Here is a 17,787-nt window from a genome sequence, read left to right as displayed (position 1 = left end):
TAACAAAGCCCACCCATTTAGAGGGAAGCTATTATTGGTCAATTTTACTGTCAATGGAAATTAGTCTTTTATTGTTTCACTATTAATCGGCCCTCTGTAAATTCATAGCTGGATCACCAATCACAGAGCTGCATAGCATTTTCCTCCCAACAACGGAGATAAAAAAATTCTGATAGGGTGACAAAAGGATATTTTTTCACATTCCAACACAAACTGAATAGGCAGGATTGAAGGGTTTATTTCAGAAACTTTGTCTTTAGCCCTTAAGGTTCCCCCCTGGACGGAATTAACCATGGAACAACCTTGCTAGATACAAACTAGCTATGCTAGTTTGAGCTATGCTAGTTTGAGCTAGCTACCCTTTTATTGTAGTCAGATGTACGAATTAGAGAAGATAAACTTTGTACCCTATGCCAACCAACATCAATAATTATCCGACACAATTGGCATCCGTCTTTTTTCTGTGATTTTATTCTACTAACTACAGTCAAAATACCGATCTCACCCCCCAAAACATTTTGTTCTCGAACCTGGTTAAAAAAACTAGGTTTTTCATAGAATAAGCTTTGCTTACCGCTTTGCACTACGTACTGCACTGGACTAAGACTGGACGAGCCAGAAGATGGTGCAGACTGTATTTCGGGTTGTCATGCATCAATATACCATTTAGCACTTTCAATAGACTTTCTGCAAGCCCAGGCTGTTAGTTTCTCTTCCAGCCACAATGGCTTCTTGATAAGGCAGACTTTTGATAATTAAAGTCTGCAATTATTTTTTATCTCATGGATGGAACATTAAATACAATAAATTACATTTACATTTAGTAGACACTCTTATCCAGAGCGACTTACAGTAAGTACAGGGACATTCTCCCTGAGGGGACACAACGTCATTTGGCACGGCCGGGAATCGAACCAACAACCTTCTGATTAATAGCTCGACTCCCTAACCGCTCAGCCATCTGACCCCCTAAATTATTTAAATGAAGACTCCAGGCTGAAACTCAGACATCAGAGGTGCTGATGGTCTTTCTCTGACTAAAGGTCCTGGCTCTGTAGGTGTGCTTGGAGCTCCTCACCTCGTGGGCAATAAAGTAGTAACAAAAGGCGTCTAGGCAGCAGGTGATGTTGGCAAGGCTCATAGAGACCTGCAGGAAGAGACTGATCTTTGTCTGGGTTCTGCAGTCTTTAATCACACCATGACGTACCTGTGGTGTAAGAGAGAGGTCTTAGACAGTACAAGCCACAGGCAGTGTAAAATTCCAATAGAAGATGAAAAAGTAAAAATATCATAGTGAGTGTGGAAAAAGGAAGAAGCAGTCACAGGCGGTTCCATAAAGCGAGTTTACCGAATAAGCTAGGATTCTGTGAGTTAGTCGGACTCATTTCCAGTGGATTCAGTTCCACGAAGCCAGTTAAATTTCAATCAAGCTGTTACTATGACAATTTATGCTGCAAATCTAATCTAATCTGGTCCTTGGCAGGCTGTCAGGACGTAACTAGACGTTCCTGTAACATTGAGCCAATTGGAAAACTATGATTTGCAACTGACTTTTGGGCAGATTCCATTTTTTACTTTATTAACCACTATCAGTCAAAACATTTAAATTGATAGAAAATGTACTTAAATAATCTAATAAATTATACAATTTAAGATAAGAGCCTACAAACATACATATGTTTTAATCATATGGTAGATTGTGATTTCAAACGTTTAGACTGATGCTGAATTTTCAACATGGTTTTTGAATCGTGAAAATAGAGGATAGAGACATGGATTTAGTTAAAAGAATTCTGATCAAAATGGTTGGGGGCAATTGTACTGTTAAATAGCTATGATCAATCTATTGGATTAATTTAATCTCAGTCTAAATTACCCCAATAGACTGATCATAGCTACATAAATAGTTAACAGTACAATTGCCCTACCTTTGACCAGATATATTGGTGAATGTATTGGTTGATAATCTATTTAACACAATGTAAAAAAGTCAATTGAGAGATGTTTATTTCAAATGTATTTTTTTTTTTTTTTATCAATGAAATCTGTAATAAAGGACCTCAACCTATGAATCGGTAATGTCAATCATGGCAAGTAATTTTATTTTGATGAGGTAGTGGATGAGCGAGCTGTAATTGTATGCATCTTAAAGAGAACGTACTTTCAGGGAGAGATCACATGGATGTGAACATTGCTTTTTGCAATGCTGGATTGCTAAGATCAATATCCTGCCTCTCGGGCTGTTTAAGAATATCATGTCCACCCAATTATCTTCACTACTTGAACATGGCTTAAATTAGTCTGATTATGTGAACTAGAATTGGCCTTTATGGAACTGCTTTATCCCCAACTGATTTGTTAGGTTCATTAATCCCAGCTTTTTTGAGCAGGCTTTATGGATAAGGCCTCAGGGAAGAAACCATATATACACACAAGGATCAAACTAGACACATGTGAAACTACTACCACAAACAAGCAAACTTAAAACCTCACACAGACATTTAACCAGACACCTTATGTGCAAATAATCACAGACACATTCTGGGAAAGACAGACAGAAAATAGGTGGCAGAAGTTACAGCCACACCGTCAACAGTCAGAAAGGTAAAGACACACCACATGTACAATCAACATATTTTGCCATCAAACTTAATTTAGATAATTTAGTACCATACAGCCATATCATGAAACCTTCAAATACTTGTCAAAATGTTGTGTATATGGTTGTAGAACAGCCATACCAGGAACTGCAGCAAGATTGCCAGATGACTGGGTGTGAAGGGGAGTAGAAAAGCACACAGGCTGCTATAAATGATCCTCTCACAGGCCCGTCTCTCCTGGCCAGAATTCTTGAGTGTCTTCACACTCTGGACTGAGCACCCCACCAACACCAGTGCAGGTCCCAGGAACCCAAACACCTCTAAGCAACCAACTACTGCCGGGGTCCAGCCCTTTTCTGAGAAACCATGGAAGCAGTGGAAGTCCTCATCCCTAGCCTGGCGAAAGCCATAGATGGGGGAGATGCCTCCTAGGGTCAAGAACCAGACTAGCACGCAGGTCCCCAGGGCAGCTTGAGGGGAGCGCAGCTGCTTGGCTCTGAATGGGTGCTTGATTGCCACCCAGCGGTCCACGGCGATGCACACAATAGTGTAGATGCTACCATACATGCCCACAAAGTACATGCTCTCCAAAAAGGAGCAAAGAAGGTGATGTTTAGCAGACCACTGGTTGTTGGTGGCATGCATCTTGAAAGGGAGGAGAAGAAGCAAGAGGAGATCCATCAGAGCCAGGTTGGTCATGTAGATTGTGGACTCAGTCCACTTGCGGAGGAGAACACAGAATACAACCAGGGCCAGTGTGTTAAGTACTAGGCCCATCAAGAAGATTGGTATATATATGACAAGTTCCAGTGATGTCATTAGACGGTCCACCTCCTCAAAGGAACAGTAGGTTGCCATGGTGCTGTTGTTGGACATAATTTACCTTTATAAAAGCCCTTTTTAAAAGGTGCTGTGATCACGAATACTGTGTTGGGACAGAAATGAAAGTCTTTCAATTAATTACTTGATTTTCCCTGCAAGTAGAAACACAAAGCACATTTTAACACACACATGCAAACGCACCTACACAGAGATGTATTGCATGGTTGTCAACTATAAGCTCTCTTTACATTCATTTGAGTAAGTACAGTCCTTCAGTACAGTGCAGTCTTTCAGTACACTTAAATACAGTGTTCCTTTTAAGTGTGCTGTGAGGAAGCCATGACACTACCAGTCTTCCAACTGCATCTAAATTGATAACAGTAGTGTTTGAATACTAACTGACCTTCAAAACACCTTTTAGATAAAGTGTATAATCTAACACTGGATAAGTTTGTATGTTACATTTCCTATGCTATGCAATCTCAATTTAAATGAAGTATTAAATTGTATGGACTGTCCTTGCTAATCTTGAGCTAAATTCGATTGTGAATTGCATTTTGGTACTTCATAAGGGCGCCCTTACCTTCCTGATTCAAGTCTGCTGGTATGTGTGTCTGTCTGCTTCGTGCTAGACACCCTTGTTTTAGACTTCTGCTTTTTCAACCTTTTCCATGACCACTTCCTGTTTGGGTCTGATGGCATCTTATTCTTCCGGTTTGGGTCTGAATCTTACCCAAACGTTATCATTAATAGAAAATGGTAACACTTTACATGTTTCCCTTTAGTAAATGTATTGTAAATGACAAATGTAGAATTTGACATTGAAAAGCAGTTGTATGCAGTGGATAAAAGGAGAGGGAGAGAGGGAGTCAGGTGGCTGAGCGGTTAGGGAATCGGACCAGTAATCAGAAGGTTGCTGGTTCGATTCCAGGCTGTGCAAATTATGTTGTGTCCTTGGGCAAGGCACTTCACCCTACTTGCCTCAGGGGAATGTCCCTGTACTTACTGTAAGTCGCTCTGGATAAGAGCATCTGCTAAATGACTAAATGTAATAAAAGTGTCAATAGCAAGCAATGCTTAAAAATGCTTATGTAACCATAGTTGAAACCAAGCAAAACAGGTGTTTGTAGAACACCCTAAATGAGCGATGCTTTCGTTTCATATCTTTTGAAAATACGGATTTACTAAAAATGTTGTCCCCAGCAAGTAAACGTGTAATGAGAGTACCACTTAACGATAGAACTTTCTTTTAGTAGTCTACCAATTCAAATGACTTTGCAAATACATTTTCAACCATTTATAAACTAGGTAACCTTACATGACATTGCACAGTATAAAGATAGCCGATTAATTACTAATTAATTGTGACTTGTGGTGATAATTGAGCCATTATCAAAACAAGATTTGTGCCTTGATTCTTTACATCGTCATCATATTTGTAATAACACCACTTCCCTTCACATCAACATGTAAATGCTGGTGCACCATTCAACCACAAAAGCACTTCTCTGAAATCAGAGAAGCGCTTTTGCATAGTTTCTGCATAGTTAAACAGAGACCATGTCTTTGATGTTTTGACTTCATAGCCTACAAAGAGAGCCTAACCTAATTTCTTAAATTAAAAAAAGTTTATTCAGAAGATATTAGAAGCTTGTAAGAAGTTCTAAAACCAATATAGATTCAAGACTTGACTGCACTCAGTGTCATTATCTAAAATATGCTCAAATCAAGTCAGAAGAAAGTCTCCTGACACTGCAGCTGATAGCAGTTGGTTGACGTCATTGAGGGTTTCATGGTTTGTGGTTCTGACTGGATTTCAGTCACATGGCCTCATTAACAACGAGACAGTTAGTCATCAACAGTCTTCCATCAAATAGCTTGCTCAGTAAGTATAATTCATGTAGTCCAAGACTGGAAAATATCCTGCTTAGGCTGTTGCCTATTGAATGTTTTACTATTGGTTAACTTTTAAACACCAAGTACAAGATAGTACCATACATGGTTGTTCTATCGTGTTAACTTGTATATTGTAACCTATGATGCAATTTCCTTCATATTTTGTTCCTCTTTCTTCAATGTTTCTGCCAGTACACAAAATAGAGCAGTTATGTGGCCTATTTCATTATACACATATATAACAGACTGCAACCCAGCACCCTCTACTGGCTAAGATATCTATATTATATCTACACTATAATGCAACTAGAAAGTGCATTTCCTGCAGAAAATGCATTGTTGAAAGCTGAAATGAATTTAAAAATATTGAAAAAAGTTGAATAGATATCAAAAAGCTGATTTAAAAAAAAATGGTTTAGGGGTTTGTCAACATTTTAAAGTTTAAATGGTGGCGGTAGCTGAAAGATTGAGGAAGAAGGATTTGAAAGTTTAAGAAGTTTAAGAAGATTTGAAAAAAAAAAACGTATGATAAATATTTATTTATATTAATTCAAGCATAAGAGCTGAAAAGTCACAACTGGAAACTCCTGAAACTTCGGAATTATTTAATAGCTGAACGGTTTTAATAGCTGAAAATGTGAAGGAGCTGAAAGGTGCGACGGAAGAAATAGAATAATAATATGAAGAAGTTGAATAAAGATTTGAAGAATAATAGTTGGAATTAGGGATGGGCGATATGACCTAAAATCCATATTGCGATATACATTGCGGCATATTGCGATAACGATATATATCACGATATATTAATTATAATAGAACCATTTCAGTACAGGTTACATAGACCCTAAGAAAGCCAAACTGCTAAATGTATTATTTTCTTTTAATAAAGAAAGAAACGTATGTAGTTTTGAGAACATTTATTGTGCAAAAATGCATTATGTTGTAATTATACAACATAATATTGCAGAGTGTCTTTTTAGTTAAGGAACAGACACTGTACTGAAAATACTTTCAGTATTAGGCAAAGAAAATTATTTTTTGTAATGCACAGATACTTTAAATAAAAGCCTTTCAAACAAAGTTTGAACATGCAGCCTAATGTAACGCATTTGGTTTTAAACATTTTGTTCTTGTAATGAAATGAAAACAGGTGTCTTGTTAATAAAGGAACGGATACTATGAATTAGTACTTCAAATTAAAACATAATAAAGTGCAAAATTAAATAATATTTTTTTGGAATAAAGAAAATACTTCCAGTATAAGGCACATATGTCAACTAAAGAAAATGTTTCAAGAATAAAAGTTTCTTTACAGTAGTGCCATGCCATAGACAGTAAAAAGAGCAAAACGGTGCAGAAGGCACCAAATGTAGTTTTAGTTATTTTCTTAAAGGACACACAAGATGCACAGAATAGGAAAAACTGGTGTCTTCTCAATTAAAAAGCAACACAACAACAAATCTTAAAATCGGGCACTCACTGAGATTGTGTTTACACCATCAGAAATCAGAAAGGGATTTATTCGCCATGAAAGTTTGCACAGACAAGGAATTTGCTTTGGCAGGAAGGTGCATACAATAAACATATACCTAAAATTTAAATATGTAGACTAACTATACTAAGGGTACATAAACTAGCAGTACTAAGTGGGATAAATATAAGTTGCCGTAAATTACAACATAAAAATACAAAAATACAAATATTACAAAAAATACAAATGTACAAGATACCATGTTATGGTGCAGTGCAAAAGCAGAGTGTTTTAGGCAATAAGTCATTTGAGTCAGTGTGGTCCCTTGGCCTTGTTGAAGAGGCCAACAGCGGAAGGAAAGAAACTGTTTTTGTGGCGTGAGGTATTGGTCCTGATAGACCGCAGCCTTCTGCCGGAGGGGAGTGACTGAAACAGGGAGTGTCCAGGGTGGGAGGAGTCAGCCACAATCTTCCTCGCTCGCCTCAGGGTCCTCGAGGTGTGCAGGTCCTCGAGGGTAGGAAGATTGCAGCCAATCACCTTCTCAGCAGTACGGATGATACGCTGCAGTCTGCTCTTGTCCTTGGCAGTGGCAGCAGCGTACCAGACGGTGATGGAGGAGGTGAGGATGGACTCAATGATGGCTGAGTAGAAGTGCACCATCATTGTCTTTGGCAGGTTGAACTTCTTCAGCTGCCGAAGGAAGTACATCCTCTGTTGTGCTTTCTTGATGAGGGAGCTGATGTTCAGTTCCCACTTGAGGTCCTGGGAGAGGATTGTGCCCAGGAAGCGGAAGGACTCCACAGTGTTGACTGGGGAGTCACACAGGGTGATGGGGGTGAGTGGGGCTGTGTTCCTCCTGAAGTCCACAACCATCTCCACTGTCTTAAGAGCATTGAGCTCTAAGTTGTTCTGGCTGCACCAGGTCACCAGGTTGGCCGCTTCCCACCTATAATCAGACTCGTCTCCACCAGAGATGAGCCCAATAAGGGTGGTGTCGTCCGTCAAACTCTGGAGGTGCAACTGTTGGTGTACAGGGAGAAGAGCAGAGGAGAAAGGACGCAGCCCTGAGGTGATCCGGTGCTGATGGACCGGGAGTCAGAGACTTGTGTTCCCAGCTTAACGCACTGCTTCCTGTCAGACAGGAAGTCTGTGATCCACCTGCAGGTGGAATCAGGCACGTTCAGCTGGGAGAGCTTGTCCTGAAGCAGGGCAGGGATGATGGTGTTGAAGGCAGAGCTGAAGTCCACAAACAGGATCCTGGCATAGGATGCTGGGGAGTCCAGGTGCTGTAGGGTGAAGTGGACCATTTGTCATTTGTTAGGCCCTAAAGATTATTTGCCAGGAACACAAGCTTTTCCACAGTCTCTGGCTTCAACAGAGACCGGTGGCATGTAACAATGTTGCCACCAATGCTAAATGCCCTTTCTGAAGGAGCACTTGTGGCCGGGATACAGAGATATTTCTGGGCCAGTCTTGCCACCCTTGGAAAATTAGCTTGGTACACCCGCCACCAGTCCAGTGGGTCAGTCTCTCCATCAACCTGCATTGTCTGCAGGTAACTTTTTAGCTCCACTTCGATGGCCTCTCTGTCAGCGAGAGCAGCTGTGCCATCGGAGGCCTTTTTGAAAAAGCTTCCCAGGCTCCGTTTCACCCTCTTGGATTGCCTCTCAACAGCTACTTCAGCAGCTTCAGCACCACCAGCAGCTTTAGCACCATCAGCTGCAGCTTCTGTGCTTGTGTGTGGCTCTGTGACCGTTGCAGCTTGCACCTCCAACAGTGACAGAATTTCTGCTACCGCTCTGGTCTTGATGAACTCTTGGTGGTCATCAGCTATATATTTACCTTTGAACCGTGGGTCGACCAAGGAGGCTATATCCAGCAGGTCAACCGTTTCTGGGTCTGAGTATTTCATGTTTAAGTACCCCAGGATGACTTTTTTCATGTCTGTGGTCAGCTCTGTGTCATCATCAGATGCAGCAAGAACAGTGTTGTTGAAAAGATGGAGAACAGGTTTGATGTACGACACACTGACATACTCTTCTCCAGACAGCGCATCTGTGAATTCCAGCAGTGGGCCGAGGGTCTTGTTTATAGATTCCAAGACATCTCTATCTTGCCAAGTGGGTACCAGGTGTCTGGTTTTCCTGTTTGCTTTCAGTACCTGTGATAGGGCCTTCTCTTGTTCAAGCACCCGCTGGATCATCAACTGGCGTGACCCCCACCTTGTTGGTGTTTCTGTGATGAGCCGATGAAAGGGAAGATGGTACTCTGCTTGGGCTTTCTTCAACTCTTTTCTTCTTTTCCAATCTTCTTGCATACGGCAACAGCACGGTCAATTCGGGGGTCTTTCACACTTTTTTCTGTTGACAAATTTGTAAGATAATATTAGTTCATTTCATCTATAATCTTCATATGAACATCCCTTAATGTTAACGAGTGAGTTTTAAATATTTCCGACGCTTCCACCAGAGTGAATTATTTGTGCAATACGGAAGCTAGCTAGCTTTAGTTAGCTTCCGTTACCTAGCAACCTAGCATAATACTCGTAGCTATGCTACTACCTGCTAGTGATACTTGTTAGCCTCCTAATTGTAAATTTTAAAGCCATAATATAGCGTTTGTCATATAGTTTTTGTCAATCGGAAAATAGTCGGTTGGAATGTTCAGAATCACACATGTGTGACGGTACTCTGTGGGGCCCGCTTTCGAACGATCACATGTGTGACGCTACTAATTAACAGGTTAACACAAATGCAACAACATTAAAATAGCATTGGCTATACAACTGAACAGAGGCAAATTCTACATCTCTAAACGCAAATGCAACATTATATTATGCACAAAACTTTTTAACCTACCGATGGCGAGGTGCAGCCTGTGCCCGAAGCACTGCAGCCTGGTCCAATCATTCAGAGACGCTGCCTTGACCACGTTCGTTCCATTATCAGTAGTGATGCATACTTCTTCCCTTTGGCACTTACTTTGGTTGTTCACAATGTGTGCTTCATGTTTTGGCTACTCGCGATGTTTTTTGGCTATCTTGTTGTTATGATCAGTGACCTATGCACTTTGTAAAGCTCTCTCTTGGAAGTCGCTTTGGATAAAAGCGTCTGCTAAATGAATAAATGTAAATGTAAAGACACAGACAGATGCAGACAGACTGAACAGTGTCAAGGCTTGGCTACAGTGGGTTTGCTTCCTTGTGTGTGATTCCAGCAGACTACATAGTCTAGGCCTACCTACATAGACTGCAGTCTACTACCCTCCTTTCTACTATTATAGTCTACTCTCCTTTCTATTACTTTTTACAAAGGATGGTAGGCTGCTCTTATGTGTTCATTGCCATCCTTAAGAGTTGCTAAAGTGTTATTTCATATATATATATTTATGTTTTTTTTTTTTTTAAGAATGACAATTACATTTATCTAGATAAACTATGCTGGGCCTAAAGAATGTATAATACATTACAACACATATTCTAGAACTGTAATCACCAGCTGCATATCAGGCACGACACTAACTATGATCCCAGTTATTAATATGTGTGGCATTTTAATCACTGAATGCATCACGGGCACTGTGCACGAGTGAATATAACAACAGGATTTATGAAGGAGGCATGTCTTAAAGAATATATTGTGCTTATTAAAGTTATGCATTGTGCTTATTAAAGTTATGAACTTAGAAGTGTGCTCAGGCTTAAACATTGGGTCTCACACTGAGTGTGGGAAGCAGGCTGTTCTTTGTGTCTCTATCTTTTCAGTTTCAGAAACAACCTTGGATCTGGGTGGAGATGGCACCCGAGCAGGTGGGACGCGGAGGCAAGAACAACTCCCTGATGCACGAGAGAACAAGCTCAACCCTTTTTCATCTTTCTGTTTTAATTGCACTGTATAATATATGCTGGGGCAGGGAAAGATAGCCAGTTGGACTTCGTGAACCAGCCCAAACTCTGTTGCGGGTAGGGAAACGTAGACAACCCCAGAGCTCTGTACTTGTTGATTTCCAACTGCTGCATTAAAGCTGATATTATCGGACCTCTGCGACTCCAGACCACTCTTTCTAGAACACAGAATTGTGTCATAGAATACCATCATTACTTATTGGAATAGACACAAAAGATTTAGAATCCTTCAGGCCTGCTGAACCTATACTTCTTCCACAGATACTGGTCAGGGAACCATTACTTCTGTCTCTGAAGACCCTTGGGGCTGGTGGGATAAACGCTCTTTGTATAATCTGAGCACCTTCATCCACCACAAGGTTGTCAAAGAACGGATACGCCATAATTGATTGTAACTTGTCTAGACGCTCTGCTTAGTTTCTAAGTCCTTATTTTATGTCAATTAACCAATGGCTTTTGAAAACAAAAGTGACATTATTTCTTAACTTGTTTATTTAAATTAATATATTTTTTGGAGATTAAGTAAACATGTAGCTAAATCATTAATGTCTGCACTTCAAAAAGTCTGAATTTACGTTTCCGAACACGGACTAAAGTGGTTTGCGCGCAGGAATTTACTCGACGGAACTGTCTTTTGAGATTCTGTTTCCGCCTGTTTGAAATTATTTGCAACACATTTTAGTTTAGCTTGACTTTTAGCCTGACACGGATCAGGCTAGTTCCGAAGTATAAGTTACCTTGGTTACGTAGCTAGAACTAAAATAAGCCACCTTAATGGAACGGAACTCTCGCGGAGAGTGAGACTTGGCGAGATAAATCTAGCTTTTCCTTAATCGACGTTGATGGAACACCCCCCTGGACGACACGGAACCTTTGAGGGTAAGTAGAGACGTTTGGCTTTGTAAACAACACCAAAGTGGTGACTGGACAAAGACGTTGACTAAACTTGTAGTTGTGACTCGATCGATCTTGAAATTTTTTACATATCTACAAGCACAAGAATCGTAGCTTTCCAATGATGTATAACATGTGTAGTAGTCAAAAAAATATTTTTATTAACATTTAGCGCGTAGTAACTGGGGGAGGGGGGGGGGCAGTGTTTCGGGCCCACGGGCGTGCCTGGTCTAAAAACAGGTTTATGCTCATCGCCTGCGTTACTAAAATGCTGCCCCCCCTCCCTCAGTTACGACGCACTAAATTCTTAACAAATATATTTTTTAGACGCTACACATGTTATACATCATTGGAAAGCTACGATTCTTGTGCTTCCATTGAAATAAACCAATTCAAGATCAAGTCGCAATAGCAAGCAAAGTCAACGTATTTTTCCTGTGAACATTCCTTCAACAATGCCAAAGAAAAATGTTTTACTCACCCTAAATGTTTCAAATAGGTCCAGGTGTGCAAATCATGGCATCAAAACTTGATCTGCTTACAGTCCCAAGGGTTCAAAGTATCTACAGTGTTTCCCACACATAGACAATTTCGTGGCGGTGCGCCACAGGTTAAACACCGGCCGCCACACATTGAGTTTCGTTTTTTTAACGCTATTACGAACACGCAGCGTACTCGTTCAGTTGCATTTCCTCTGCACACACAGCCCCTCCCCTCCGTGCACACCACGTCTGTCTCGCGTGTCATGAAAACGACATCCTATTCGGCCTAATTGGTGCAGAGAAGACGGCTGGCGAAAGTTTACGAAAGGTTGGTATCTCTTTACACAATAAAAAGTGCTATAAAAAATATTATATTTCAATACAATGTTGTCAGTGTATTAATGTTGGAGTCCCGACCCGATCCTTAGCAAATAAGCGATTCCCTGAAAGTTATCTAGTCGCAAGTTTTCGGTAAAATGCAGTTGGGTTGTCGAGGTAAAAACATTATGCTAGGTTATATGTAGCAGCTGTGAATCCAATAAACGTATTATAAATAATATTATGTTATGTTTTTACTTTAACACAATGTTTGCTGCTTCAATCCAGATGAGTATAGAAAAGTACTTTCTGAAAAAGGCACGTATTGAGGATGAGGACCAGCCAGAACCGGAAGTATCAGTCTGAAACAGCGCTGAACAGTCCGACCAGTATAGTAATTAGTTTTGTTCTTAATTTGTTTACAATATTTTCAGGCTTCAACCAGTGCTGCTCAGGCAGAAAGACAGGGTCAGGGAGAGAAAGAAATAGTTTCTTTAGGCCTTGAAGAAAGAGTAGGAGAGGATGACAGCATCCATGCTGCTGTGAGAGAGACAGCTGAAACAACAGGTAAGGTGTACAAACAGATGTGGAAACAGGCAGGTAAGAAAGCAGGTTCCAGGACAAGGGAAATAATTTATATTCTTCTGTTTCCAGCAGACAGGACTTTGGCAACATCCAAAGGCACCAAACACAGGGGCACTGGACCATCTATGTGACCAATCGACCATCTCCTGAAGCCTTCCCGTATAATAGGGCATTAGAAACTTTTTTTAGCAAGCCCCGCAAAATACGTTGCTCTAACAAAAGTTGCAGACTTTGCTCATGTAACAAGAAGTAGTATAGGGTGTGACATGTGTACTGTACTACAGTTTAGGGAAGTTTTATATAGTGTGAATAATATAGTTCTATCTAGTGATGTGTTTTTTTTATATGACTTTACGAGGCCTTATTTTAAATTAACGCCAATAAAGTTCTGTGGTAATTAATATTGAACGAATGATTCCTCCGCCCGCACCCCCCCCCCCCCCCCTCCCCCGGTCGGCACCCGGTCGGCCCCCACACATTGAGGTTGGATCTGTGGGAAACACTGATCTAACCATGTAAAGTAATTCGTCCAAGTACAATGTTTTACGTTCATGAATAGCCATTATCCTTTGTTTCATTATGGGAGTCAGGTGGCTGAGCGGTGAGGAGGTCGGACTAGTAATCCGAAGGTTGCCAGTTCGATTCCCGGTGATGCCAACTGACGTTGTGTCCTTGGGCAAGGCACTTCACCCTACTTGCCTCGGGGGAATGTCCCTGTACTTACTGTAAGTCGCTCTGGATAAGAGCGTCTGCTAAATGACTAAATGTAAAGTTAGCCGACGGAAGAAACAACTTGTTCACATAAAAGTGTTCTTTTCTCCGGTTAGCAACAGAGTATTTACGATGTGAAGGCATCAAAATGTCCGTTGAACCCTCCCCTTTCGATTGACACCTTGTTTTACCCAATAGGATAGTTTTAAGAACTCATTTGTTCCAACTTCCATAAAATTTCTCAATGCTGCTTGAGGATGAAATCTATGTAATAATTTTTATAGTGCCTTTATTACGGTGATCTTTTAGCATGTATTATTATGAGGTGTATGTATGTGTTATGTTATGGGATATGTGCAATACTGTTATGTAACTGTTGACAATGTTTGGCTGAGGATGTATTGTTTTATTGTTTGTTGTTATTGTGACTGTCAAGGCATTTATGACGCACCACAGAGACCAAGACAAATTTCCCTGAGCGGGACAATAAAGTTCACCGCATCGTATCGTAATAGGAGCTTCCATGCCCCGTTGCCAGCCCTCTAAAGCCAACTAGGTCTGTGCGTCCTGCCCCCCCCCCCCCCCTCTGAAATTAGCTTGTTAGCCTTGTAGCTGACAGCTAGCTGAAAATGCTAATACCTCATTTGTATGTGTCTGTGGAGCCTTCAAAATAAAAGTTGATTGCACAATATGGTTGCACAGTGTTCTTTGTGCGCCAATCCTGGGAATCAGATAAAGCACTCCAATGTGTTCATGCTTCAGTTTTTGTGTTTCAGTAATACTAGTTAGGGATTTAGCTATTATATATGATAGTTCTAAGTACCACCTTTCATTAGAGATATCAATTATGAAAAATAATACCCTTTTATCCTAAGTATTTGACCTTGGTTACAAAGGGTCATTTTGGAGTCTCCAAAAGGCCCTTTTAGAAAATGCCTGGCTGTACTCTTATAAAAACGTGTCAAATATGAATATATTGTGGTATTATGTTTGACTTTTGATTTGAATTGGGTAAGGCTTCAACCTGTGGTCCAATTTAGTCTTCCAGCTAATACTTACCACCTCTAGGCCTCTTCAGGCCTCTGTTTTCAAAACAAAATCTAGGCGGAAATATTAATTTTCACTTTCCTTGTGTTCAAGCTTCTATTACTTAACACTAGTAGGACTGACAGGGGTCCTGACAACAGGGGAAATAACTTCAGAGTGTCAGCTTTTAAAAGAGATAATTTACATGCATGTACTCCAAATGGTTCAAGAACAGCTTCCAATTTACTTTGGGTATGCTGTTTAGGCATTTTTAGGCACATTTAACAGTAGTCTTAAGAGGTTTTTAAGTATGCTTTGAAAATAGTTCACTTTTACATTTACATTTATGCATTTAGCAGACGCTTATATCCAAAGCGACTTCCAAGAGAGAGCTTTACAAAAGAGCTTAGGTCACTGATCATAACAACGAGATAGCCCCAAACATTGCTAGCAAGAATTTGAAACCGTTACAACTAACCAACAAGAGCAACAAGTCTCAATACAAGTCATTGTGATCCTGGAGGAAACTAACATCAGGTCCAGCCAAGCATTCCTAAGTGCCGTTGTACTCCTGGAACAAGTGCATCTTGAGCCTTTTTTGATATACTTTTAAGAAGTATGCTTAGAAACAGAAAATGGTATACATTTCTTCTGGAGTAGGATGTACGTTTTCTATTATTCAGGTGTCAGGTTGCTGAGCGGGTAGAGAATCGGGCTAGTAATCAGAAGGTCACTGGTTCGATTCCCGGCCGTGCCGAATGACGTTGTGTCCTTGGGCAAGGCACTTCACCCTACTTGCCTCGGGGGAATGTCCCTGTACTTACTGTAAGTCGCTCTGGATAAGAGCGTCTGCTAAATGACTAAATGTAAATGTATTATTATACAGAAAAAACAGTCAAAATACTTTTAAAGTACATTACAGGTAACATTTTTTAGATCCAACTTGTATATTCTAATTATTCATGTCTAGGAAAATTTATTATGGATTGCATATTGAATATTTTTTTGTAACCTTAATTACTGCCAAAACATTTTGAAGCCATATACTCTTATACTAATAATTATCAATTGGAGTATTAATTGAAAAAAACGAAAAAGCTACTTGAGAAAGAAGCAGGCAGAAGGGTTGCATTATGCTTGAAATGCAGTGAAAAAATGAAGATAGCGTGGCTCATTTAAATATATTAGTAAATCATAGTTAATGGACATGTATTTACTTCTTGAAGTACTTACATTAATTGAAAGTGCACTTGAAAGTATTAAAAAGTATACTTTGAGGTACTTTAGGAAGTATACTTCATGAACTGAAAGTGTTCTACACAGGCTACTTTGCAGTATTCAAAAGTAAACCTCAAATACACTATAAGTGTACTTGAAAGTCTACTAAATGACCTAAAAAGTGGGCCAATTCAGTTTACTTAGTACAAAAATAGTATATAAATAAGAACACTGCTACTATACTGTAAGTACCATGATAATAGTATAATTTTTATACTTTAAGTATAAGTATACTTACAAATTAAACTTGAAGTATACTTCTTTTTTGTAAGGGCTAGTATATATCCGCTATTGCATATTTGTACAAATCTGGGATGTAAAGGAAGATTTTTTACAATCTTATGAGTAGCTGGTGGTTATTCTGTGCTTACCATCCACTACAATTAACCACAAAGTCACTTATTTTTCTTATACGAGTTACAAAACTATGTCAGATACAATCAGGGACATGTGATCAATAAGTGCCCTTATCGTAACAGTAGATAGCACTGATCACATTTGGGAAAGAGGAGGAAGAAGAGGAAAAATAAATTAATTGTTTACCTCATTCACCTTCACTTGACTGCTAGGTTTTGCTCAATATCTCAAGTCCTCAACCTGATTTTTTCAAATTTGGCCCAATGATGCAACAGGTCAGTCAATACTCCCAGATGGCTAGTGGCCCACAGGTTACGCTATAAGCCACGCCCAAAATCTACGTGATTTCCCCTGCGCCCCATTTCTCCAAAATGCCTGAAAATTGGTATGCATGTTTTATTTCTCATGGGGAACATAAAAGCCTCAAGGACCCATAAGGTCTGCCATGATAGATTTAGCTCTACTGTCCAAATTTGGTCCAACCTTCAAAACCATTCTCCTCATGAACCATAGATCCAATCGAAATTAGTTACAGATGTGTAGAATACATATCTTTATATAGGGTGAAATGGAATAAGACATGCAATACAAAATGGCTGAAAGGGGTGTATTTATGTAAATGTCCACATCAATATCTTTGTGTCAATAAATCAAATATAATTTTGACTGATGGTTTTTCAAACCTTATTAGCTTCAAGATTACATCATTCTGCAGTACCATGCGCAATTTCACCTTGATATGTCAAAAGATCACTGAATTACAGCTGTTTAAACTTTGGACGAACCTAACAATGCGTGCTACAGGAGAAATGGCTTCCTTTTTTATACAGTTACTGACCTCTTTTCCTCCAACACTGAGAATAGCTCAATGGGCTAGGGGAAGGTCAAAGGTTCAGATCTACCTACAGTCTTTGGGCCTGTCATAATTTTGAATATCTGTTTAGTTAAACAGGATGACATCATTCTGAAATACCATACGCAAATTTCACCTTGATAAGTCAAAATATTATTGAATTACAGCTGTTTAAACTGTAGGCCAAATCGAACAATCTGCCACAGGAGAAACGACTTACTTTTGTATACAGTAACACACCGACTCTCAGCACTGAGAATAGCTCAATGGGCTGAGATGATGTCCTGCAAAGTGCATGGTCACAGGTTTGAATCCAGCCTCAGCCTTTGAGCCTGTCTTAATATCTGTTTAGTTAAACAGGGTGACATCATTCTGAAACACCATGCGCAATATCTATAATCTATTTATAAAATCTCAAATTACATTTAGTCATTTAGCAGACGCTCTTATCCAGAGCGACTTATAGTAAGTACAGGGACATTCCCCCGAGGCAAGTAGGGTGAAGTGCCTTGCCCAAGGACACAACGTCAGTTTGCATGACCGGGAATCGAACTGGCAACCTTCGGATTACTAGCCCGATTCCCTCACCA

General features: G+C 39.9%; 1 protein-coding gene across 1 annotated transcript; it reads right to left on the bottom strand.

The window, feature by feature from the left end:
* Positions 1 to 227: 227 nt before the first annotated feature.
* On the bottom strand, positions 228 to 4,019 carry LOC136959355 (G-protein coupled receptor 55). Its single transcript, XM_067253667.1, has 4 exons — positions 4,006 to 4,019; positions 2,742 to 3,574; positions 803 to 1,207; positions 228 to 672 (listed from the first exon to the last, which is right to left on the bottom strand). The coding sequence occupies exons 2-3, from the start codon at positions 3,474 to 3,476 to the stop codon at positions 1,004 to 1,006; spliced, it is 939 nt and encodes a 312-aa protein (XP_067109768.1). The 5' UTR covers positions 3,477 to 3,574; positions 4,006 to 4,019; the 3' UTR covers positions 228 to 672; positions 803 to 1,003.
* Positions 4,020 to 17,787: the final 13,768 nt, after the last annotated feature.

This window comes from Osmerus mordax, chromosome 16 (assembly GCF_038355195.1).
Source record: "Osmerus mordax isolate fOsmMor3 chromosome 16, fOsmMor3.pri, whole genome shotgun sequence".
Classification (NCBI taxonomy): Eukaryota; Metazoa; Chordata; class Actinopteri; order Osmeriformes; family Osmeridae; genus Osmerus; species Osmerus mordax.
Note: the sequence above shows the minus strand (reverse complement) of the source record. Positions and strands in the feature narration are given on the sequence as shown.

Bases quoted from the DNA above. Each gene is read 5' to 3' on its own strand.
- LOC136959355 (XM_067253667.1), bottom strand. From the start codon at position 3,476: ATGTCCAACAACAGCACCATGGCAACCTACTGTTCCTTTGAGGAGGTG. The intron at 1,208-2,741 runs GTATGGCTGTTC...CTTACACCACAG, and splicing joins CAATCTTGCTGCAGTTCCTG to GTACGTCATGGTGTGATTAA.